The sequence below is a fragment of the Hippichthys cyanospilos genome, chromosome 8, assembly GCF_059441005.1.
Source record: "Hippichthys cyanospilos isolate Australia breed blue-spotted pipefish chromosome 8, RoL_Hcya_1.0, whole genome shotgun sequence".
Taxonomy (NCBI): Eukaryota; Metazoa; Chordata; class Actinopteri; order Syngnathiformes; family Syngnathidae; genus Hippichthys; species Hippichthys cyanospilos.
This window is the reverse complement of record NC_142376.1, coordinates 13412501-13437748: the sequence shown is the minus strand read 5'-3', so window position 1 is coordinate 13437748 and position 25248 is coordinate 13412501. Positions and strand designations below refer to the sequence as shown.

At 39.0% G+C, this 25248-nt stretch overlaps 1 protein-coding gene across 1 annotated transcript in view; it reads left to right on the top strand.

The window, feature by feature from the left end:
* The window catches only part of ptk7b (protein tyrosine kinase 7b), a 64920-nt gene that overhangs the window by 31795 nt on the left and 7877 nt on the right, over positions 1-25248 (top strand). The window contains exons 3-11 of the mRNA XM_088422229.1: positions 8883-9179; positions 15004-15106; positions 15255-15439; positions 17369-17516; positions 19928-20058; positions 22082-22348; positions 23160-23296; positions 23496-23631; positions 24460-24579. Coding sequence (XP_088278355.1) covers positions 8883-9179; positions 15004-15106; positions 15255-15439; positions 17369-17516; positions 19928-20058; positions 22082-22348; positions 23160-23296; positions 23496-23631; positions 24460-24579 — 1524 coding nt within the window. The remainder of the gene's footprint in view (positions 1-8882; positions 9180-15003; positions 15107-15254; positions 15440-17368; positions 17517-19927; positions 20059-22081; positions 22349-23159; positions 23297-23495; positions 23632-24459; positions 24580-25248) is intronic.

Genomic DNA, 25248 nt, shown 5'->3' with positions numbered 1-25248 from the left:
ACATTGCTGTCCACACGAATGTCATAAAGTACCAATTTAAGTCACAAACAAGGTATAAACAACACATAAGTAGCAGAGCACATGTATGAACAGTGAGCTCAGCATAGCAAGTACATTTGTTTTCAAACAAAAGTTGTATCTTCTTAGGGTGTCATGATTTTTTTTTTCATCATGTCACTTTAATATTTTCAAAAGTAATGCACAAAACGAGCAGTGCGAGGACTTTAGCTCAGATTTAATGGTGCTCTTTGTTTTGCTTATTTTGCGTAGTAAAACCTTGTTGACAAAAGCCCAACAAAGGTCAATAATGAGACCAGGCAATAGTGAACCTAACTGTCACTATGGTCACAAGGCTTGACAGAGACATTGTACCTGGTCTGATTGTGTCCTGTTAAACGTCTCTGCTGTCAAGATAAATAAGGACGCCTGACCTCTTTGTTTGGGCCACATTTCAGCTTCATGCTCTGGTGAGTTCTTTGTGAGCTTCAAGCTGGTTGTGCCACGCCAATGTTGATACTCGGCTTAGGAAGGAACTACAGTATTCTCTAGGGACTGTTGGCCTTAAAAAAAAAAAAAAAAAAAAAAAAGATTTAACTGAATAATTTAAAAAGTACAGTCCAAGCATTTCATGCAAAAATCTATTGTCGCCAGCATTAAAAGTAGGTTTAGGGAGTTCAAATAAAATCATCTAATTTATTGTTTAGGGGGTTTCCACCTAAATATTAGGCCATAAAGTTCAACTGACACGTGCATATAGTGTACAGTATATGCGCATGCCTGTGGTTTGTTGTCAGGTCATGAAAGATCTGCCAGTTGGCTCAAGTTCTTCCCAAGATGTTACACTACCCTTCAATCTCACTCCAATTAATCTTTTATCTGAGGATGAAGGATTTTCACCCGGGGTTTTCTTTTTTAGCTTTCAAAACCTTTTGTGCCGTTGCCCGGAACGATGGATGACCTGTAACTCGTCTCTGAAAAATGCAGTGCAGACTGCCATCCAGGCGAGATTACGAAAATTTTGTAAATGGAATTATGATCATTCCTGAGTATTAAATGGCTGTCATTTTTAAATCTACAAAAATGTGTCTGCGTGTGTGTGTGTGTGTGTATGTATGTATGTATCTATCTCTCTATGTCTCTATCTCTCTCTCTCTCTCTCTCTCTCTCTCTCTCTCTCTCTCTCTATATATATATATATATATATATATATATATATATATATATATATATATATATTTTTTTTATCCTTATACTGTACATGTTACAATACAACCCTCTGACTGAATCTGATTGTGTTGTTTACTTTGCATTCCAACATACATTTTTTTTTTTTTTAACTGCAATTTACTCCAATTAGTATGACTTGGCTACAAGCCGTTGGTCTTGTTCTTCCTTCACCATATTTATTCACTCTCCTGTCAGCTGCTTCTGGCACTACAGCTAGCAGAGTAGATGCTTTTAAAGAGAGCATAGTTCCCAGAGCCGAATGCATTAGCATTCTGAAAAATGGATAGGATCTTTTCCGTTCAGTGCCCACAGTAAAAGCCCCTGTCCAACCTCCAAAGAGACATAAAACAATGATGTTTGCTTCTGCCTTCGAATCAAGCCATTCAGGGTTTGATGTAGTTTATGGATTTGTTGAATATTAAAATGAAGAAGTCTAATTTTGCTCTCCTTTTATGTTTAATATTTCATAGCAGGTTACCTATTTGTGCATTTCAGGATGTATCTGCCATCTAGTCTCTTACTTTCATTTTATCCGATGGTATTGATTATGCTGCTGGTTGAAGAGTGAGATGATAATGTAAACATGATTAGTGTTCATTGTCAGTGGCACAAAAATCTTTGTGAATGATTTATAGTCTTTCTACTTGACAGAGTTGTGCAACAATGCTGCCGCTTGTGTAAACAATGATCTGGGTTCAGCTTTTAGAACTATAGGTGCCAGTGATGACCTCGAGATAAACATCTGAGACATGATGGTGGTTAGGCCAGTCAATGCATCAGCGTGCCTCTTTTCTGTAAAGCCAAGACCTTCCCTGCAGTTGCCTGGCTTTGACATGGTCCACTGAGACAACCCACACACCGATGGTATTTGATATTGGTAACGCTCCTATACATGAGCATTTTTGCTTTTCTTCACTGTGGGATCATGGCATTTTTTTCTATTTTCCACAGTTGAATATATGCATATAAATTACATTTGTGCTGAGAGCACAGAATAAGCAAGGAATTCTAAGAAATGCAACAGTGAAGGAAAACACTTTGAGGTATTTAGGGTTGGAATTCAACATTGTTACATGATTAAAATCTCCAAAAAATTGAACTTCCTTGGCATGGGCCCTTAAAGCCAAATGTCATTGTCACAATTCTTCCCATTGTCTCCACAATGGAGAGAACAATAGTTGGGTTTACATTGAGACTTTTTGTCATTCTGATTAAAATCATTCTGAATGAAGATGTCTTTTAGCCTGTTTATTTGCTCATTCCGTTAATCAAATCAGTTGTGTGATACATCAAGATTCATCATGTGATTTGTAAAGCTGGAGTTCACTTGTTTATTTAGCATAGTAGTCGTGATTGTTTAACAATTGTATTAAAGTTACTTGTACTTTAAAGGGACAGTGTGTAAGATTTAGAGCGTTTTTAATTGAGTAGGACTAAATTAAATGATTGTAAATGTCAAAAACCTGAAAATGAATGTGTTCTTAATGACCAACAGTTATGTTTTAAATATAATCATAGGTCTAGTTATCAATAAGTTATATTACATGTCTCCGGAGACAGCCATGTTTGTTGTAGCTACGGTCAATAGTAAATTCAGAACCTGCAGCACCTCCTGCTGTCCGTATTGAAAAATGGTCTGAGTTTCACACACTGTTCCTTTAAAAGAAATTCTCCCATTGCAAAGGAGCTCCACAGCAATTTTTATGTGCAAATACGACTACATCATGACACATTTATGGCATAACGGAGCACACACAGAGCTGATGCAGTTTGGCTATTCCTATTGCATGGTATACATGACACTGGCTGGGATTGGCAAAAGGAATATAACACCCCTCTGATTCGTGATGAAAATCCATTTGGATTCAGTCTTTTCAATCAAGGTGTTTAAATGAAGCATTTTAATTCTGATTGGTCATTCGGATTGATTCCAAGCATCCATGTAAGCCATTGAGACATGAGACATCCATCTTAACTCTGTCAATATAGCCACCCATTCATTCCCTGTGCTTCTTATCCAGTTTACTCAAGTCATCTTCAGGGTCATGACTGTGACTGGAACCCACCCCATCTGACTACTGTCTGGACTTTAGTCAGACAAGCACAGGGCATTGAGTGGGAATCAATCCCCTGCTTGTTCCCTGATTATTTTCTGTGTGAACCACTGTCCTATAAACAAGCTCTGTATTAATTTCCTCAAGCTCAGGCACATCTCTATAATAACTGCAATACTGTACAGCCATTTTGAATCAATATAAAGCAAAAACACACATTTAGCACCAGCAATAAAGCACTTACCACAGAAATTCAACACAACCTCCGATGCAACTCTTTCTTACATTTCTCTTATTCTGTTTTTCTTTTTTTTTTTTTAATTGAATTTTCTTTGCAGTGCTGTGCAACCTTTTAGATACTTGAACTCAGCAATTTATGTCAGTGTTTGCAAACAGGCTTCACTGAACTCTGTATTGGCTCATGGTGATCTTTTTGCAGCGAATTCTCGCATCTAGTCGACTTCAGGGTGACTTCCACCTGATATTTTAGCCAGCCAAGGCGAGCTTAATGGGGTCATCGGAGCAGTGAATCGAAGAGGCGAATCCCTCTGCGCGACATTTTATCCTCTTAGCATCAGCCATCAGTCTTTAACCTACTTACTTCCACTTTGTTGTCAGTTACCTTCATTGTATCGGATGTTAATATTGCATAGGACCTGCTCCTCTCACCCGTGCATTAGTGTATTATTGTAAACAATTCCCGGAAAGTGCATATTGATTCCCATAATAGCTCGACGTACCCACTCAGCTTTAGTAGTTCCTAAGCCAATTTTCTTATCCATTAATTTTCTGGACTTTAGGTCACCATATCAGCAGATTATGGGGGGTAGTTTTTTGCATGGATGGCCTATGAGGGGCATCTGGAAGGCATCCTAAAGTTGTAACTCAATAACCGATTGACTTATCTGGATTCAATGGAACGGCGACTTTCTGATTTTGGTTTAAAATCCTTGGAATTTCAGCCACTCCACAGTAAATGTGATCGGATTTTTGTAAACGTCCATACAGGAGGATTTATTCACTTTGTGATAAATCAAAATAAAACGACCACCATTTTTACTCGTTTTCAGAATCCAATTACATTATACCTGTGCATTTTTGTTTTGCAATGTCAATATCAAATGAGGAATATTTTTGTGAACTGATACATGTCAAAAAATCTGATTAATGGGTTAATTGACAAATTATTTAACAGTATAATAAATTGTTAAAGTAACCGATATCTGCAGTCGTATTTGAGTGTTAACAGTCGTCATTTTTTCTTATTGTCATCATATTTTTTCCCTTATCATTATGAACCTTCATTCACACAGTATTGTTTTTTTCCCTCTGTCAACTGCATGCTCAATGTCGACCTGTGGCTGTCATCATAGAACAATATGAGTGACACGTGATTTTGAGTTTTACTCGCTAATTTTTCTCTTGCTATCTCATTTTCAAAACATCCATAAAATGGGCTATTTCATTTTACTTTATCGCTCCAAAATGTTCCCTTTCAACTCCCCTCACTTTGAAGCTCCTTCAGAAGTTGGGATGTTGTTTGTCCTGCTTATCTCTTTGTATGTCCCTCTGTGCACTCAGTCCAAGCATTTTTTTTTTCCCCTGTGGATGCCCAGTGGGAAAAAAATGAGCGACAGGTTTTGATCTGGTTGCAAAGAAATCGAAGAAAGAATCAAAATTTCCATATACCGTAACTGGAGTCAAGCCAAAACAACATTCTTCTAAAGCTGGTATTTTTTTTTTTTTCCCACAGATTAGTAGTTTTGGTATTTATTTATTTATTTGTCAACATGTTTCAAAAGAAATCGTCTGTGCTGTCATACTAATTGTTCACAGAAACTGCTAATTGGCAGTATCTTCCTGGTTTTTAAAAAATGTATCGGGGAATTACTCGTATTATTATTGCTAGGTTATTTCCCAAAAAAATATTAAGTAAGTAATGTAATCCAACTGAATGGGAATCAGTTATTCACTGATTGTTGCTATTTGTGTGCTGGTCCTGCATATATCCAATTATACTTTGAAGTGTGTTCATCTGTGTCACTACGAGACAGTGTGTTTTGAAGATGTAGGTCATGGCACCTGCCCTTCTTCTCGGTTTGAGTTGCAGCACTCTTGAGTTTAGCAGACATCTTGAAAATGTGAAAAGATGTTGTCTCCCTACAGCTCATCACTTTCCTCTTCCTGTCAGTCATCATTTGGTTGGCGTAAACAATTCATCTTTTCATGCTGTCTATCTCTGCAGGGACTTTTCCCAGAGGTCAATCCTTTTGTTCACACATTCTCAAATACATAACAAACGCATATTGTATCAACAGGTATGAACTAAATTCAACCCAATTCCCGTTGCATTTAAGAACTGCGCACACAATAATAAACAGTATATACAAAAACCTTGCCAAGGTGGCTTAGCCTGGAGGAACTTGGCTGTCTCAAAAGGCCGCACTGTTGTTCGAAGGGAATGTTGGGACGCTCACTCTTGCTAGTTTTACACACATCAAATACACCTCTTAAGAGGGTTACATGTGACAGGATGCCCAAATGGAGGATTGTAACGAGGGATAGGTATGTTACTGAATTTATTTGAGAGGAGAACAAAATATTTAATGGGTTGAGTAAAATGTACTGTGCCATGTTATGAACTCCTGTTTGTAGGCCAGGGTGGTGTGCGGCATATTCAGGAGCTATGATTATCATGTTCTATAGAAGCGTGCACCTTATATTTAATTTTAACATGCATACACACTATGGAGTGCCATTCTCGTTTTTATTTTCTCCTCTGTTGTTGTAGATTTTTGTAAATGCTCTCACACCTTTGATCATTACAATTATGAAGTTGAAGTTTACATCATTCCAACTTTACAGATGGCACAACTTAAGGTGAGAAATGTTGCCAATAGAGTCTAATATCTGGCAGCAGGTGTCCTTGTGAAATCTGTAAACGTGCCTGCAACACTTAAGTTGCCACCCACAAAAAGTCTACTCGACTATGACCTTCACAAAGATTCTCGTACTGGTTTGCCAGGCCTGAATACCCCAAAAATACCACAACTATTTTTGCTTTAGAATCCAAATGATGGTGTAATATAAATACGTAGCTTAAGGGCTTTTTTGCTTCACAGCTTAAACTGGAACACTTGTATTTTGCCTAATGAAATTCCAATAGGACAAGTGAATGTACAAAAGGAAGAAAAGCTCCGTTGCTTTTCATTGACCTTAAAGAGGTCATCATTAATTCAATATGGGTTGTATTGTCTTCATGCCATGTTTCTTTTGAATAATGCATTTCCTACTTTTGTTTGTGTTTTTTGCTCTAAACCGTCTTCAGAGTCGGAAGACAACACGGCCCTTCGGCACAATAATATCACACATTTTTGGGCTCGAAGCCAGCATTTTTGGAATATTACCTTTTTGGGTTTTTTTTGGTGTTGATTTTTTTTTTTTTGGTGTCTCGCACACTGAGAAGTAAAGTATTACAGTTCTTCTCATATTATCTTTCCAAAGTTGCTGCCAGCTCTTTCAGAGATTTTGGTTTTAGTGGGTGTTGTTCATCTGATGACGAAGAGGACACTGTGCTCCTAACCGGCGGCGAAGGTCAAACAGTGAGGTATTACCCTGGCTTCAACAAGCTCTTTGATTTAACATTATTGAAAGAGTTCTCTTGTGGCTTGGCCCCAGTCTACAGTTTTTCAGTATGTGGAGACTCATCCCTCCCCCATAACACACAACACCCACACACTGCTGGTGGTATGCTTCATCAACTCTGAGCAGTGGAGCGTTCCTTATGATAACAAACTTGACATCAGGTATGCTAACTCGCCGATGAGGACTACCTTGAATGATTATAGGGGTTCATTGTGGTAGGTGTTGGAACACGAAGAGAGATTACTGCTAGAGGTCAACAAAGTAAATCCAACTATGTTTGACGCTGAGGGATGAGGGAGTTTTTTTTTTTTTTTTTTTAAATCCTTTCTACAGTAGAAACAGTTGGGCCAAAAAGAGACAAAGCCAAAAAGTAGAGTGAAATAAGTACCACAAAAAAACCAACATTCTTTTGTGGGTTACTCATTTCCGTTGTGTCAAAAGAATTAAGCCACAAACTAGGACTGGTTATATAAAAAAAAATCAATGAATTTGCATTTTAAGAATCAACTATTTGGAAGTTAACTAGATTGTGAAATAGATGCTGGGCCGGTGGCTGACATGAAATGTTTACAATAGTTACTAAATTCCAAAACGCATTCAGTGCCAGCAACTGTCCGACCATCCTTTAAAATGACTCTAGAAAATAAATGAATGAATGCCTTGGACTGAATGCTCATGAAAGACATGTAAACATAGTATGTATTTGGGATTGAATGAGTTAATTATTACATTTAAGCAAGTTTTGTCCAAGCTATGAATGTTGAGTTTACGTTAAAACTGATTTAAGATGAATATATATTATTGTTGTCTAAATATTTTCCAAAGGATTTTTTTTTTTTAATTTAAAAAAACAAAACAAAATTTTAAACGTTTGAAATGATTACTTCTTTTAAAATAATAGTCTAGGACGTCTGGTAAAAATGTAGTTAATATTTTGGGCTATATTGCCGAGACTCATCACGAACCAACCCTCTTTTGACTTTGGCTTTATTTAATGTATTTATCTACCTTCACGTCTAAAACTGTTGGCTTAAATAAAACAATTGAGTCAAAAAGAGACTGACACAACTTTTGGGTTATTCATTTAGCCCAAAAGGTTGGGTGGAAATGAATAACCAAACAAAAAACAAAACATTTTGAGTTGCTTTTTGAATTTTTCCTTGAATGAATAATTAAACTTTATACAAAGCAGCCCAAAATTTCTATTTGTTGTTGTTGTTTTGTTACTATGACGACATTTTTTGGGTACTGCATACATACTGCATACATCCCAAAAAGTTGAGTTGGCACCTTTTTGAATGTTTTTTTACCAAATTGTTTTCAGACTGTATGGAGCTTCAAATTTACACCACTGGGATCTGGGCATTATCTTTGTGATAGAAAATGCAGTTTTTGGAATAAAATCACTTTATATAGTGCAATTAAACTGTGCAAATCTACTTAATGTTCTGACAAGTGTACCAGTGAACTAAAATCTGTAATATCCACAAGACTCATTCAATTCATTTACATTGTTCCAAGTAAAATTAATTCAATGCTACTAAGGGAAATAATGTCTCACATCAAAACTACAGCGTTGGCAGGTTGTATCTTGTTCTTAGAGCTTAGGTTCAGGATTCACTCCTTGGGTTCCCTCCAGTGAGATGTGGTTAAATAGAGCAGAAAATGTGTATCTCATAGTCCTGGTGGCAGACCGATCATGAAAGATTCAAGCGTGCGTGAGAATGTGTGTGCGCAACACTTGATGTCACATTTGAGAGCTATCTGTGAAGTAATGGCTCTTGACTGGTACAGTACGTGTGTGTGTGGCAGTGAGTTAGCTTGAAAACCTCACGGCCTCGTTGCAATTGCAACATTTTTCCCCTCCCGTTCAGATAATGTTAAAACATTTTCACACAAGGTTGGTCATGATTTGATCGATCGGTCATTGTTGATGGCTCTCTTTGTTTCTTTCAGTTTTGTCCATCCAGGCCGCTGCCATCCAGTTCACCAGGGAGCCCAAATCTCAAGATGCCCTGCATGGCCGTAGCGCCATGCTTCGCTGCGAGGTCAGCGATCCGACGGATATCACTTACCGATGGCTCCACAATGGCCAGCCGTTGGAAAACAGCGAGAGGCGTCACCAGGAGGGCAGCAATCTCAAGTTTATCAATGTAGACCGCCAACTGGATGCAGGAAATTTCGAGTGTGTGGCAGAAAACACGGCCTCGGGAGAGATGCTCCATTCCACCAACGCCTCCTTCAACATCAAATGTAAGTGTTCCATTACAGGCCAGGTACTCATCCTTCACACTGAAAGCACTTCATTTTCCTGTGTGAAAATTACCAGTTGACAGAGTTTCATAATGGCAAAAAAGGAAGTGTTTCCTTTTTCTGGATCAGGAAAGAAAGACAAAAGTCACAGTGTTAGCGACGGCTAAAAAGCTGCCGGAATGGTTCCGCCTGCGCTGCCTTTTTCTTTCAAGCTTCCTTTTCTTTGCCCAATTGAAAATGGATATGAGTGCCCCCAAGCATGTGCATCTTATTGCTTGTAACGTTTTTTTTTTTCTGTGTTACATCACGCACTCTTTACCCGTCTGGGCGTTATAGAGCTGCATTTAACTTCTAGGATTGTCATTAGTTAATTTGGGATAAAAGTTGTTGCCGTTGTGTCATTACCAAATTACATTCGGCAGTTTTTTTTAGCTTCTCTAATGTGAAGAAGCAGCTTTATAGTGATGTCATTAATTATGATCCGTTGCGTTAATAAAGCGCAGCAAACAAGGCAGACATGAAACAGCAGTTCTCTTGACACAGTCAGCATTTATATCTGGAGCATTAGCATATACATGTATTGGATGACAGGCAGAAAATTTAGAACCTTTTCCCACATTTGTTTATACAGTGGGCGAGTAATCTCTTTTGAACAATGACATGCATTGCTCGCATAGTGTAAATATGTGGAAAGAGTAAACCACTTAAAAAGCCCACCCACATCAGTGAAACACTTTGTCAAATTAATTCTTTTAGTTTGATATAGCAATGGATGATTAGATTGTGTGTGTGATGTCATGCTTAATCCTTGTTCATCACTGCCACTGAGCTGTACGGCTTCATCTGCAGTTTTAAGACATAGACAACAGTTTCCAGTGAAAAGGACACTGAGAAACTTCAGACTTTCAAGCATTGACTATATAAAAGGAATATAAGATCTTGCATATGCCAACATGTTTAAAGTAAATGAGCGCTGTTGTAGTCAAAAGGGCTGATATGACATTTGCTGCACTCTGTTGACTGGGAGGCATTCTTCACTGATATTTACACATCAGTGGTTTCCTTTTGCAGGAAAATTTCAAATTAATTTTTGACTGAATAATGGGAATACATGTCATATATTGAACATTATAATTACTCCTTTGTAATTCATGGCAGGATTTGGCTGGCTGTACTTTTGCAGTGCAGTGATGTGTGGATATTAATTAACTGTGCAGTCCTGTCGGTACAGTAAAATATGGCATAAATTCTTTACAACAAAATAGCCATCCTTAACATAAATAAAAATGGGTGAATTTGCTTCTTATTCCATGTTTTGCAAATGCAATATTAATCAGAAGGCCATGTTTAGACTACATATATTAGAGGCGCATGGAACACATTCTTGTAAAGAAATATTTTGACTTGACCTCCTTCTCAAACGGCAAACAATCTGTTCTATGAAGCTGGTCGTTCTCTATTCAATTTAAAGTACATCACTGGTAAATGTCTTCTCTTGTGCGTGTCAAATTTTAATGTTGGAAAAAAAAAGTATTGATACATAATTTGAGGCTTCAAAGTTGTGATTAAGTGTAAGTAAGTCATGAAGTAGCTTCCAGTAAAAAAAAAAAAAAAAAAATCCCCCAGCATTAATTTGTATGCCATACTTGTTTTGTATGTCATCTCATTTGTCTCTGTCAAGATGTACAGGTTGGCTCCTCTCTGTGGATCGCTTTACATAGATCAGACCATGTTATGACAAATGCTCTCATATTTCCCCAACATACATTTAACGGGTGATAAAGCCACACGCAGCTTTTAAAGACCCCCTCAAGCTCTAATTTTGCTTGAGTGTTCACTCATGTGTATGCTGTATTGCGTGTGTAGTTGTAAATATGATCTGTAGGGGGAAGGGCAGGGTGTTCCACATGTACTGTACCACTGTAGGTTTTTATCCCCTATCTCCCCCCACCCCAGCCTCTGGCGAGAGGGAGAGAGTTAATTTATCTTGCTCTCAATGGTGGGTAAGCAAATCCTGTCAGTTGAGAGTTATTCAGAGTAATTATCCCCCTCTGTGTTCACTAATAGGGGTGTAGCCCCCCTTCGTCCCTTTGACCCGACTGGTCATTGGGTCTCCATGGCGAGACCGCGTCCATCAGAGGCGTCGGGGCCATGCCTTGCCTTTGTCAGCATGTTTGTTGGTCCTGAAGGCGACGTTTTGCCTGACTCCGCCGAACAACAGGCAGACAGACTAATGTTTGGAAAATTGGTTGCATGCATTCTCAATTAACATTAGAAACATAGTCAATCATGTTGCACTCCCTATTTAATCTGTGGAACAAAAAAAAAAGCACATTCCATCTTGCGATAATGACTGAACCTACATTTTATTAGGAGCTGTCCTATTAAGACGTTCTTTCAGATCACTAGTACAAGCCCACTATCTGTCCATCTGTCCTTTTCTGTTTAGCATTTTTACATGAGCTGAGAAAACGCAGCTGCTCATCAGCCACACCCCCGTGCTCCACCATGTGACAGCAACATCATCTCCCCTAGTCGAGTGAATTTGAAGTGTTGGCCTGTTGGCCTTTGTCAAGAACAGATGATCAAATCTGGCACCACGCTCTTACCTGGCCTTCTTCAATTTTTATTCATCCATCAATTTCACAGCATGGGGCCAACTTGCATTTACATACGCATATGGTACTGCCAGTCAAATCAAAAAGCCCAGAATACCTTGCCTGTGAAACACAATCTGGTGTGCCTTTTTTCAGAAGATCATTTCAATTGATCTGTTATCATCGCTGATAGGATCCAGCTTCCTGTTTCTCCTCCAACATAATAATAATGCTAATAATTATATACCCTCGATTATGGTGTTTAAGGTCAGGAACACACTCATCTATTTAGACATTTAGTCATGCATTCGGCGACGGATTATAAGCAAGTATGCGTCCCTCTTAATAGGTTATGAAAGACTGCCTTCTGTTTGTCAAGTGGACAGCTGGAGAAACCTGAGCTAAGGACTTAAGTGTTAGAATGTGCAAGTGTCAAGAAATCTAGCTCAAGCAAGAACTGTGAAATAATAGGCTGGCTGAATAAGGCCTAATGTGTCAACGGTTTATTGTGATCGTGAATAGCTGTCTGTACACAGAGGTCAACGATGGGCCTTTTTTCCACAATGTGGACATGCTTGCTACAAATCTTTTTGTATAATACATTTGAACAAAATCAATCACGGGCTGGCTTTCGTTCACCATACAGAGATGTTTTCCGCATTTCTTTATAGGAGTCGCTCAATCCCACTTTTTTACATCTGATAAAAATACTGCAGCTTCAAGGATCGACAAATAGCGATCCTATATTAATCCTTTTTCAAAAGAACTCTATTTTTTGCGGTAACTGTTATACTAGATTATATAAAAAACAAATGCAAGTTATTTTTTGTATTATGAGTAATCTTTTTAAATTTATATTAACGTACCTATTTTTATGTCTGAGTTTAAAGATTGTAATGCTTAAGAATTAAAGATTTCTATCAACAACTATTCTCATTTAATAATCAGTCGTTTTACTTTTTGAGAGCCATCAACAAGTTTTTGTCCGTCATGATCACTGAGTTTTTGATGGCGCTCATCCCAGCTGTCTTCGGACAGTCGTCGGGGTACACCCTGAACTAGTTGCCAGCCAATCATAGGGCACGCAGTCAAACAATCATTCACACGCACACAAACAAATCTATGGACAATTAAGAGTGTCCGATGAACCTACCATGATTTCTTTGGGGTATGTGCGAGGAAATGTAAGTACTTGAAGAAACCTATGTAGGCACAAGGAAAACATGCGAACTCCACACTGGGAGCTCAGAGTTGAAAAAATCAACACCAATAGAGGCCCATGTATTATATACCACTTGTACGTGACACCCACCTGTTATTCTGTGCAGGTTTTAACATCTGCCATAATTCGCAAACAAGGTTCCACTCTCATGATAGTCATTAAACTCTTTCTGACACACCGCATCTGCTTTTTTTCTAGAATTGCTCGCCGATTTTGCACCAATTAAAAGTTCACAGTGTCTGGCCTGAGATGCTTGTAGCATTCACCTTCCTTCTCTTCACTGGAGCGACCTTGACTGAGACACATAATTAGCATAGTTGTCAACGACTTTCAGACATGCGCATACAACTAGCAACCTTGAGGGCACTTGTATAATTCCCTATGCTGACTGCAGTGTGGGATGCATCTCACTCAAGGATCATGCAAACACATCCTTGACTGAGGCGCACAAACACAAATTTGCAGCGATGTTAGTGAGATATGCACAGTTTTTGGTCCATTCTTGTTATATTTTGGTAAGCCTCTCTGTCTGGCTTTCAGACAAGGTGGATTTAGTGTCTTCAGTGAAACACAGCTCCCTGTAGCACCGCCTCTGCCCTTCATTGGTAATCTGCTTCCTCCTGCCTCTTTGCTGTTGTATCAGGTGATGTCATGCATATTTAATAGATGATATAAGCAGTGGTGGCTGTTCACACTTGTCAGTCACTGGCTATAGAAATGTCAGCAATGTAGAAAGTTGGAAATCGAACTTGAGTGTCATCACGGGAGCAGTAAAATTGTATACAATTACAAGCACCAAAGACGCAACAATTACTTGACACCTAATCGATTATCAAATGAATCAATTGTTAATATCTTTGGCAAATGATGAATCATTCTGATACCCTTATTGTTTCCTCTGAGATATTTTTCAGCAGTGGGGGCAGGTGTTCCGGGTAATTGTTATTTGGTAATTGCTCCTCTGGCTCTGTCAGTCGTCAGCTGTTGCCTGGGTGCTTGACGTGCTTGACGACCGCGGACCGCGAACATATGTGTAAAATGTTAGTGTCATCTGAATGAGCATGGACATATATTTTTCTATACTAAGTAAGAGCTCTTTTAAAGTTAAGGCATTTGAAGTTGTGGCAACAGGGCTTCAAGCAGGCCGCTGCTCCTAAATGAATATAAAACATTGTACAAAAATACAGATCATTTTTTCTTTTCACATAAATATACATACATATATGGAAAAATATTTTCTTTTTACTATAGAAAACTATTATCAATAGTTGTACCTGTTTTCTGTATTGCAACGGACCAAACTTGTAACTGAATTATAAATCATTTTTGCATTTTAATTTGAAATATTGTCATGTTTTTTAATAAAAGTGCAGTGTATGAAGTAAAAGAACAAAAATTACCCGATTTCATTGATAAATCGACAGAATGTTGAATCCTGACAAGTACTGTCACAGGGTTCATTCATTTCAAATATTTTCCTCCCCCGAACTATCAAAATTATTGTTTAATATCCAAGCAAAGCCTTCAAGGTAGGGTTGACCACATTTAAGAAAACGATGAATTTGGATTTGCACATTCCTGGTTCACGGTTGGAAAAACACTAATCATCCCATTGATCTTAATGGGGATTATTGTAACTAACTATTCTGTGAAAATTCTTGAATTGCAAAAGTCAATTGTCACTGGCAAGTACAATGTACAATGTGAAGATTGAATTTTGTTGATTGACTTAACGGCGAAGAAAAGATCAATTCATAAATTGCAGCTGTTCTGATTCCTGTGCGGCACTGTCCTATGATAGTTTTTAGATACCATTTATGGTTTTGCCCACTTGTTTCTTTTGGTTGCTGTTACTATGATGCATCGTTACCATCATTCTTGTCAAACACACATTGAATAACAACAGACCATTTTACTCACTGGATTATCCTAACAATTGATTATTGCTTCTTGTCTCTGCCTCCTCCCAATGGAAGTCTGCTGTTTTTCCTTTCTGCTTCTGCAGGGTTAGAAAGCGGTGGTGTGACATTAAAAGAGCCCATCTCAGAGGGGGAAATTGAGAGCTCAGCTCCAGTCACGCTTCGCTGTCACATTGACGGACATCCACGGTGAGTCTCCCTTATCATCTCAAGACCAGTGTTTTATTTATAATGACTATACAATGCAAAAACAAAGTTTTTCTGTCAGCCTATTCCATTTTATTTCGTGTTCCTGTTCGCCGCCTTCCCTCATCCCTTTTTCACGTCTTTCTCTCAGGCCGACCTGCCAATGGTTCAAGGATGGGGTGAAACTGACTGAGAAAAGCCATCAAATCAACAACAAGGAGCGGACACTCACAATCAAGAGCGCCACTCCAGATGACAACGGTTTGTTCTACTGCTGCGCCAAGAACGCGGCGGGCCACGTCTGCAGCAACAGTAACTTCACACTCAATATAATAGGTGAGCGTCACGTCCAATATGTAAGTACGTTTGAGAGTCCTTGCTTTCATAGAATGAAATAAAGCTAAGACGTGCACAATTAATACAGAGAAAATAGAAAGAGGAAATTGAGTGGTTGGTGAAACTCAGTGGACAGCTTACACTTGCAAACACAACATCAGAAATGCCAACGTAAATGAAGACCCTGATCTTGTGATTGATTTCTCACAATAATGAAGAAACAGCTGTAGTAAATATGTAAGTCAAGTGTAATATGTAATGTATGTCATATCCATAATCGTTTGTAAAATTCCTAGAAAATCACAATGTTCAATCACTTGTAAACAATTTGCACAACAGCTTTGCGAGCGACTCATGTGATACTCGGGGACTACCCAGTGCCCTCGGGCAAAACGTTGGCGACCCCTGTTTTGTAGACTAATATGGCTTATAATCATATGCACCTCTGGCCATATAGAAAACCAAATATGAAACATAATCTCTAACTCTACAAATGCAAACTCTTTATTGTAGCATCTGGTAATTCTTACAGACAAAAGAAATTGGATTTAAAAGTACACTGTAAATGAGATAGTACCTGATATGATAAATCTCTATGTGCCTCTAAAAACCTAATTAAGAAAACAAAATAACACGAATAAAGGTTTCATTCACATTTCTGTGCTGTCATAAATACCCCTGCAACCGTCATCTTTTTCTTTCCCGCCATGCCTGCTAAGATTTGTAAGATTGGTAAGATTTACAGGCCTCCCTCGCATTACTCATTTACATTTATTTATTTTTTTTGTAGATGAAGAACATAGCGCCAAGATAACTAATGCCAAGTTTTATAAGGTCTCCAATAAAGCATGTATATAATGCATGTTTTTAAATTAAGTTATACTACAAACCCCCCCTTGTTTCCTATGCCCAAACCTCCTTACCATTGTACGGGATTTTGAGCATGTGTCTCTTTTTGGGCACAAACTTTGTTTTCTTTGCAACACACAGTGTGTGGTGAGCAGTCGCTAACTCTGCCCGCAGTCCCAAGCACCCCCCATTGCCCATTACCCACAATGCAAGGGCCAGGCTCAGCCTGTCCTGTCATTCTTTCTCATTCCTCTATGCATGTGCTCACACCCTCACCCCTCCCCTCCCCCACATGTACGTCTCCATACAATTCTCTCGCTCACAGCCATAAGCGCACCGCCCTTATGTAATTCTGTGACTCCGTCTGAACAAGACAGAGCATTAACAAGCTGCGAGACTGTTTCAAACTCCATGTTAAGACTTTCGGTGGGAGTGTCATTGGTTCATCGTGTAAGCACTTCTGTAAAGTGAGGGTTTTTGAAAAAAGAAAAAAAAACGTAAAGAATTGAAGCCACAAAAAGTGAAGTGGCAATGGAAAAACTGTAATTTTGTTTTGTGTGTGTGTGTGTGTGTGTGTGTGTGTGTGTGTGTGTGTGTGTGTGTGTGTGTGTGTTTTGCATGGTTCCAATCGGAATATGAAGAAATTAATTACATTAAATATATATTTTGCCTTCATAATTAAATGTATAAACAAGACTTATAGCCATGTGTCGTGAACAGCCCTCCACCCTTGTTTCAATTAAAAATGTTATACTGTAGATTTTTTTAAATTACGAAGATATTAAATTTGAAGAAAAAGCTAATTAAAATTGTGAATTCATGGATATGGATTTTTCTACTGGACATCCTTCAGTCCCATTTTGTGTTCCAGCTGCCATAAAATGATAGTCCTGATAAGCCAGGGCTCAATGAAAAGTCCGGTGACCTAATTAAGTCTACCTGGTGCCCTCTAAGGTGTTGACACATACTAGCACCTGAAGGCCAGCACTGCTGTTGGCAGTTTCTAATAAAAGCACAGATGTGATAGTGCCTGATGGTCTCAGATGTAATCACAGAGGTGTTTGTCTACCTCTTTTATAGATAAGAGCTTTCCCCGACCGGTGGTCACCCCTGAGGACCAGGTGGTTCTGAGGAATGAAGAAGCTATGTTCCACTGCCAGTTCACGGCTGTGCCGCCTCCTGCTCTGGACTGGTACCATGAAAGCGAGCTGCTGGTTAACAAAACTCGGTAAATCCTTTTTGCATTATCCAAGGTTTTATTTTCTTTTCTTCTGAAAACGTGTCTCCTGTTCCCATATTGCTCCCTCGTCTTACCTCACAATTGTACCTTACACGCATTAGCTCTACTTGTTTTACTGCATCGCTGTGGTGCATTCCCTTGAGGCCCATACGCTAGAACCCTGGAGTCGTACTTTCAGCTTCCATTTTGTTCTGCAGCTCAGGCTGGAGATGAATTGCACATTAAGGAATGTTATTACTGAAATAAGAATGCTGTAAAGTTCCTCTGCAATCTGCTGTACTCCATCTCAACATGCGAGTTCACTCCAGGTTACCACAAGAGACCTTGCGACCCTTCAGTGTTGACACATTGAGCGGAAAAAAAAAAAGCCCTCAATCTGCAGTCACCTTACCAGTATGTCCCCCTATAAACACTTAAGCTTTTGATCATGTGTCAAACAGCAAGCCTGGAAGCAGTTGTGAAAAAAAACATCTGGCCTACTGGAAGATTTAGGTTTTTTAATAATTATTGGTCAGTTCATGTTTCTCACAGTTTGCTGCACTAGCAGATGGGACACACTGCACTGTGGCTCCCGCCTGACTTGAAGCTTGCTGTGCAGAGTAAAAGCAGCCCCACCAAACATCACACAGAGACACTGCAGCTGTTTTTGTATACATGTGACCATGAACAGAATACCTTTTTGGGTTGAAATATACAGGCCTGCGTGGCTGTCTGGTACAGTTGCCAGTGTTTAAATGGGACACAAATGAAGCTTGATGTTGCCAGCTGATGGTTTATTAGTCATGTCAGTCTTGAGGTAATTATAACGAGGGTTGTATGTATGATGTGCAACGTTGCTTCCAGTCCACATTTATTTTAGCGTCTGCTTACAGATGATCACGTCACCATGGTAATGGTGACTCAACAGTGTGATTATTAGAACTCAAAATAAGGGCACTGCAGCACCCTGTTTAATGTGTATTGATTAGGGCAGAAGAATTAATTTCACACATACACATGTATGTGTGTATATACACACATCACAACATCAAGTGTTGTGATGTGTGTTGTGTCACACATCACAACACTTGTCCCGCTTTATCCATCCATCCATCCATTTTCTATAACCCTAACCCTACCCCTAACCCTAACCCAGACTTGCTGGTGCCTATCCCAGCTTGCTATTCACTTCCCCAATCACACCTAAGGACAATTTTAGTGTGACCAATACACCTGCCATGCATGTTTTTGGAGTGTGGAAGGAAGCCAGCGTGCCTGGAGAGAACTCACGCAGGCTCGGGGAGAACATGCAAACTCCACATAGAAAGGACAGAGTGATCTGGATTTGGAATTGAGTCTCGTAACTGTGAGGCGGACATGCTAGACAACCAAAACGGCAGTCCCGCTGTATGTCCATACATATGAAGAAACACGAGAATATGATCATGTTGCCAATGTAAAGCTTTTTCCCTAGAGGCAGATACATATATGAAAACTCTTCCCGGTGTGTATTTTATGTTGCAATGAAAAATATGTTTGCTGTTTTTGTTTATATATTTTTAATATATTCTCCAGTGAGGGTACGTTTCCACTCTGGAGTCCTCACTGTCTGTCAGAAAACAACCACAGATCTTATTTTTCTCCCGCTCTTTGAACAGATGATACGACACTAAAAACATTGCTTTTTGGGAAAAAGTCTCCTCTGGAATGTGAAGCACATTGAGGCTGACTTTCATTCACTTTCCCTGTCCCCTTCTCCCTAATCACTAGAGTATTGGGCTAAGTGATATGATTCACTCATCAGGAAAATGGAAAAATGCTTTTTACACTCTGTTTGGGCACACTGCTATTTATATTATTATTTGAATATTGGATACACTGTTTTTTTTCTGGAATCCATTTGTTTTTCACTACTTTGCAGGGTACATTTAGGTCACTATAGGAAACAACCTGCTATCACGTCTTGCTTTTAGGGCTGTCATTAGCAAGTCTTTTAAGAGTCATTTACCCTATCAATTATTCCATCCAATGCGTATCTATGCAAATCCCAAGTTCTTGTTCTATCCAAGACCACAGTCAGCTTGGAATTAATTCTCATTCTACAGGCACTGCCCCAGAATGACCGTTTAGCCTGCCAAAGGTCAAACAGGGCCATTAAGATGGGCCTCTGACATCACAAGACGTTTTAAAAATAACTTGCTATGTAGGGCACTTACCTCTGTGTTGTGCACAAGCAAGCTATTTGCCTTAAATTCCAACTAACTTGGTTCACCAGCTGTCTTGATCAGCACGGTTAGGAAGCATGCCAGATCCCTGGGACTACTGCGCAGCGGGGCTACTCGTGGCGGTTATGGTATACTGGTGGCAAGAAAATGATTGAGCAGAGTTGGAGGTTTATATGAGATTTGTTTTCTCTCCAGTGTATTCCTGCTGTCCAATGGGTCACTGCTCATCACCCAGGTCAAACCCAGGAATACGGGCTTGTACAAGTGTGTCGGTCGCGGTGTCAGCGGCTCCCAAGTCACACACGAGGCTTCCCTACTCATAGCAGGTAGGCACACTCACACGCAGACATCCAAATTTGCAGCTTTTGTCCTGTTTGGAGATAAACACCTAAGCAGGTTATCTGACATGGGGATTTCACATACTGCGTTGTGTCCGCCTTTTGTTGGCTTTTTCGAATAAAGCCATATCTCACCAGATGATCACATTTCCTTGTTTCTGTCCGGCCTTGCTGTATCCACCTCACACTGTAGGTGCTGATACATTTAACCACTTCCTCTTTGTGTAATTTGCTTATCATGTTTGCCAATGATCATAACGTCTCATGGACTATGGAGTAACATCTGATTTGCTTCTGTAATATTATAGTAGACAATAGAAGGCCTTTACTGTCATTGTACTTCAGGTATAATGTAAAATTGCTGCCATGACTGGAGCATATGAAATCAATAGGAACAATATGTTAAATACTATAAAAATCATAGTTTTCCAGGGGGAAGTTGTTATTGATATTTTCAGTGTGTTCTTCTTTTGTTGTTGTTCAGAGCGTTAATAGCTCTGAGGACAAAGCTCTCCGAGTCTTTTTGACCTGCTTTTCTTAGCGCTGTGGCGCTGGCCACGGGGCATCTGTTTGAAAGCATGATGACCAGGATGACTTGTGTCTCTGACAATGTTCTTCATTCTGCTCAAGTAGCGAGAAATGCTAATGTCATTAACATCCAGTGATTTTCTGGGCCGTGTTGATCACCCTGTGCTTCGCTTTCATTTTCTATATCATGAATTTTTACCATACAGTTTGTTTTATCCTGCTCAACCAAAATGCAATTGCTTTTTTGCGCTGCAAATACTTAGCGCGTTATTAATTGATGTCCAATTGACAAATTGTTAATGTTTAGAATTTAGAAAGGTGGTTACAGTATTCTTATACCTAAAGTGATGTAGACATATCTTAGCTGTTATTTATTGTATTCACGTTTTCTTTGGGAAAGAAAATATGTAGTCTATTAGTTGTAGCAATATTTGAAATTATTTTATGTAAATAAAACCCACTAAGATTTAGGTTGTCCAGACATGAGAGATTTTATACAATATTTACCATGATAGTCTCAGTCTGCGCAGTATGAGTTTCAACTTTACTTTTTAAAAAGTATTTAGATGACTGTTGCTGTTTTAATTCAGGCCAAGATGTGTACTTATCAGGTTTTCTTTTCAAATGCAAGCACATGCAAGTCAAATATTTTGAACCCACTTAATCCAGGAATTCCTTTCTTTTAATGTGTTGAAGATTTTTTTTCCCCAAACTTGATTTTTGGTTTAAATGAAATACGACTACATGTGCAGTTTTAACCCAGTGAACCGCAGCTCCAATTAAATACCTTAATTCACCTAATCTGATGGTAATCCTAGCAGGCATTAGAGGGGATTGTGTCACAATAGAAGTCCTTATTTGGTGACAAGTTTAAACAGTCTCTCCATCAGTTCTACCTCAGTCATTTCACAGCCTAAATACCTACCCATATTCCCCCCCACCTCCCACTTTCCCAGCTCAGGCTCTCTTTCATCTGCTGAAATATGTGCATTTTCCTCCATTTGTATTTGCTGATTCTGATCATTGACTGTAAAGGGTTGGAGCCCGGTGACCATTTTGAGTCTCCTTGGCCAATCAAGTCTTAATGAGTGTTAAAAAAAAAAAAAAAAAAAAAAAACTACATTACACAAAGTTCTTGTGAGTCTTTGCAGTACAAATCACACTCCATTGACTATATAGCTGCTACAAACTTTGATCTGGCTCACCTCACAAAGACCCTTGTTAATTTAATTCCCTTACTTAAAACAACCCATATTCTCAGTCTCCTACTGTTTCCTTTGTACCCGTATTACTGGGGGGAATTAAGTTTTATAAAATACCGGAAATCTGTCAATAGCTCTGTGAGTTAAAAATACCATAGCTGTACACAAGGGCACTCAATATTTTGAAAATCAAACCATGAGGCAGTTTCATGATTCTTTCATAAATTTAAAATGACTCCTGCATACATTTGTTCGCTTTTCTTCTTTTCACCATACCACAGAAATTGATGACATGATGTCCAAGATGTCAAAAGTTTTTACAGCGGACACCCTGCAGCGGGTCCATTGTAACGCCCCTCGGGGACGACCCCAGCCCAAAGTCTGGTGGGAAAGGGAAGGTCAGCGGGTGCCAACTGAGGGACGCGTTTATCAGGATGGCTCGGATCTGGTCTTCAGTCCAACGGAGGCGGGCGATTCTGGAGTCTATACCTGTGTAGCTCAAAACAAGGCAGGCCGCAGGACACAAGAGGTTACCTTCACTGTGGCCAGTGAGTCCAAAAGAATGTCAATACATTTACACATTTTTGTTGTTGTTATTTTTACTACATTTTATTGTAATTATATTTTTCTTTGTGCTGAATTTACACTACAGCATTTCCCTGGAGCAGTAGTTCTCAAATGGGGGTATGAGTACTCATGAGGGGGTCTGTGAAGGCACTTACTTCATGGGAAACAGGAGATTTTAAAAAAGGTTTCTGCAAGTTTCAGCAAAATTGTTTTAATGCTTTTTAATGTCTGTACCTATTCCTTTTCCAAATTAGAACAAATGAATTAGAACATGTAAATCATTGCTAAATTGTGTGAAAGCTTCAGCTTTTTGGAGATACCTCTACAATTGTAGTTCCAAAGGTTAATCCATCAAACACAAATGGCTCAGCATTCTGTTTTAAGTATTTTTTTTTCCCTCCAATCCAAATATGCTTTGCGCTGGTTATTAGGTACTTGGCTGAAAAAATAATGTTTCAGGTGGAGACATCAATCACATATCTTCTTATATATCTGCTTATATAGCTTTAGTTAGATGTAAATCAACAGCATAAACGCATATATAGATGAATATGTTTGATATCTTGCTACAACAAATGATCACAAGTAAATAAATTATACATATCTTAGAGCAACACATGGCTTATTATTTTTCTTATTAAAGGCACTGATAATTGATGATGTTAAGTCAAACTAGGTTGTCTGGACAAGGTTCTCGTCAAGCAGTTGATTATTTGACTTTTCCAATTATACTGTGCCTGTGAGAGGGACTGTAAAATGCATGTGCTCATGTGACATACACGTGTTCTGCAGCTGCCCCTGTGTGGGTAACAAGGCCTCAAGACAGTCGTTTGGAGGAAGGTAAACCCGGTTATCTGCACTGTCACGCCAAAGCAACTCCTGAACCTGAGGTCACATGGCTTCGCAACAACATCATGATCACACCAGAGGTCAGTTGTCACGGTCACATTCCACACTGGCCTGTATGATACCTCCCTTTTAGGCTATTTTGACTACCCCTATCATCTATTTTGTTGTATATTGAACAGTGTTTGTCTCTAATGTTACGCCATACAGTATTTATGAACAAAAACAAAGCACAGATTTACAGACAGTTGAGCTGGCCTTGTCTTGAACTTTTCTTGCCAGGACTCCCGTTTTAAACTATTTCCAAACGGCACCCTGAGGATCAACAGCGTAGAGGTGTATGACGGACAGATGTATGGCTGCGAGACCAAAACAGTGGGTGGTCGACTATCTGGCCAGGCTAGAGTCACCGTGCTGGGTAAGACAGACAGATTTATCTTTTAGCTTTAGTGTGTTTGGAGTAATTCCAAAAAGAAAAAAAATCTGTAAAAAAAGAAAAAAAAATCTGTAATACAGTTCTCAGAAAAAATCCAAAACAAATGTAGTCATGCCTTTGGGCAGGTGTGCATTTCTTGAAATAGGAAGAGCTGGAGAACACCCACGGAGGTGTTAAACATGACTCATGCTCAGCAGCTTTAGTCTGACCTCCATTGTAACACTTTTTTTTTTTTTTTATTGAGGGTGATTGCTTCTGCAGATGATATGGCGTGTCACTGTTATGTCTGGCTTTTTGCTCTATTTATAAGATTTCGCTTCTGAAACATTTCAGTTCTGAATGCTTGTATATGAACACAGTGTGCATGGTTCTCACTCAAGTGTGTTTGAATCTTTTAGGTTGCATTGCTATAGCACTAGTTTTTGAAATGGTAATTCTTGTTCAGAATAAACTAACTCATGTCTACCACATTTTTGTGTTAAGTCACTCTTATATGAAATTTGTTAACATCATATGCTGTATATTTCTATAAAATTAGCGAAAATATCTTCCTTTGAAGACGAATTAATAACATTTGGAAAGTTTAACCATGTAATTGTTTTTTTCGCCTGCTTTTACAAAATGTTGTAGGCAATTTCATGTTGCATTTGTAAGTTTGAATTTTTTTTCAATGATTGAAGGTCCTGCAAACATTAATATAGAACCACTTGAGTTGAAACACGCCTAATCCACTTGACATGCGTCGCCACTTCCCCTTTGTGTCATCCACGTGTGTAATACATGTATGTGTGTTGTTTTGACTTGTTTCAGAGAAGCTTAAGTTCACCCCAACCCCACAGCCCTCCCAATGCCTCGAGCTGGATAATGAGGTCACCATCCAATGCTCGGCCAAAGGCAGAGAAAGTCCCACCATCCGCTGGACTAAATCAGGTGTGCTCTAAGATTGCAATACTGTATACCAATGGTTCTCAAACGGGGGGTACTTGAAGGCACTTCAGGGGGTATGTGAGATTTTAACATACATAGAGTTTCTGGAGCTATATCAGCTAATCTAATTGAATGCTTTTTAACGCCATGACAAGATGAGTTCTGTTTTTTTTTTTTTTTTTTTTTCAAATTAATAGCTAAGTAATTGGAGCATGAAACTGCTAAGTACTGTTTTGTTACTTGGGCTGATTGTGGAGTTACTAAATAAAATTTGCCTAGAGGTACTCCTACGAATGTAATTTCAATGTTTTAGAAATCAGAAACAGTCTGCAGCACGCTGTTTAAGGTCCCTTTTTTTTCGTTAAAACATGCCTTGTATGTATCAGGGGTTCATTGGCAGAGAGAAATATTCTACAGGGTTGAGAGCCACTTCTATACACAACTCATTTGTCAAAATAGAAAATGCTGAAGACGCATAGAGTAAAAATAAAGACATTTCTCTCTTTTAGCTCGGTATAGTTTCAATCATTTTCAAAGCTCTGAGGAAATAAGACCAAATGTAGCGCTACATTGATTCATTCAGCCTTACGTGGATGTTTCCCCATGCTAGTGTGGTTTTCTCAACAGATGCAGCCATAAAGATGCTTTTAAGTCTGTATAAATTAAGAGATT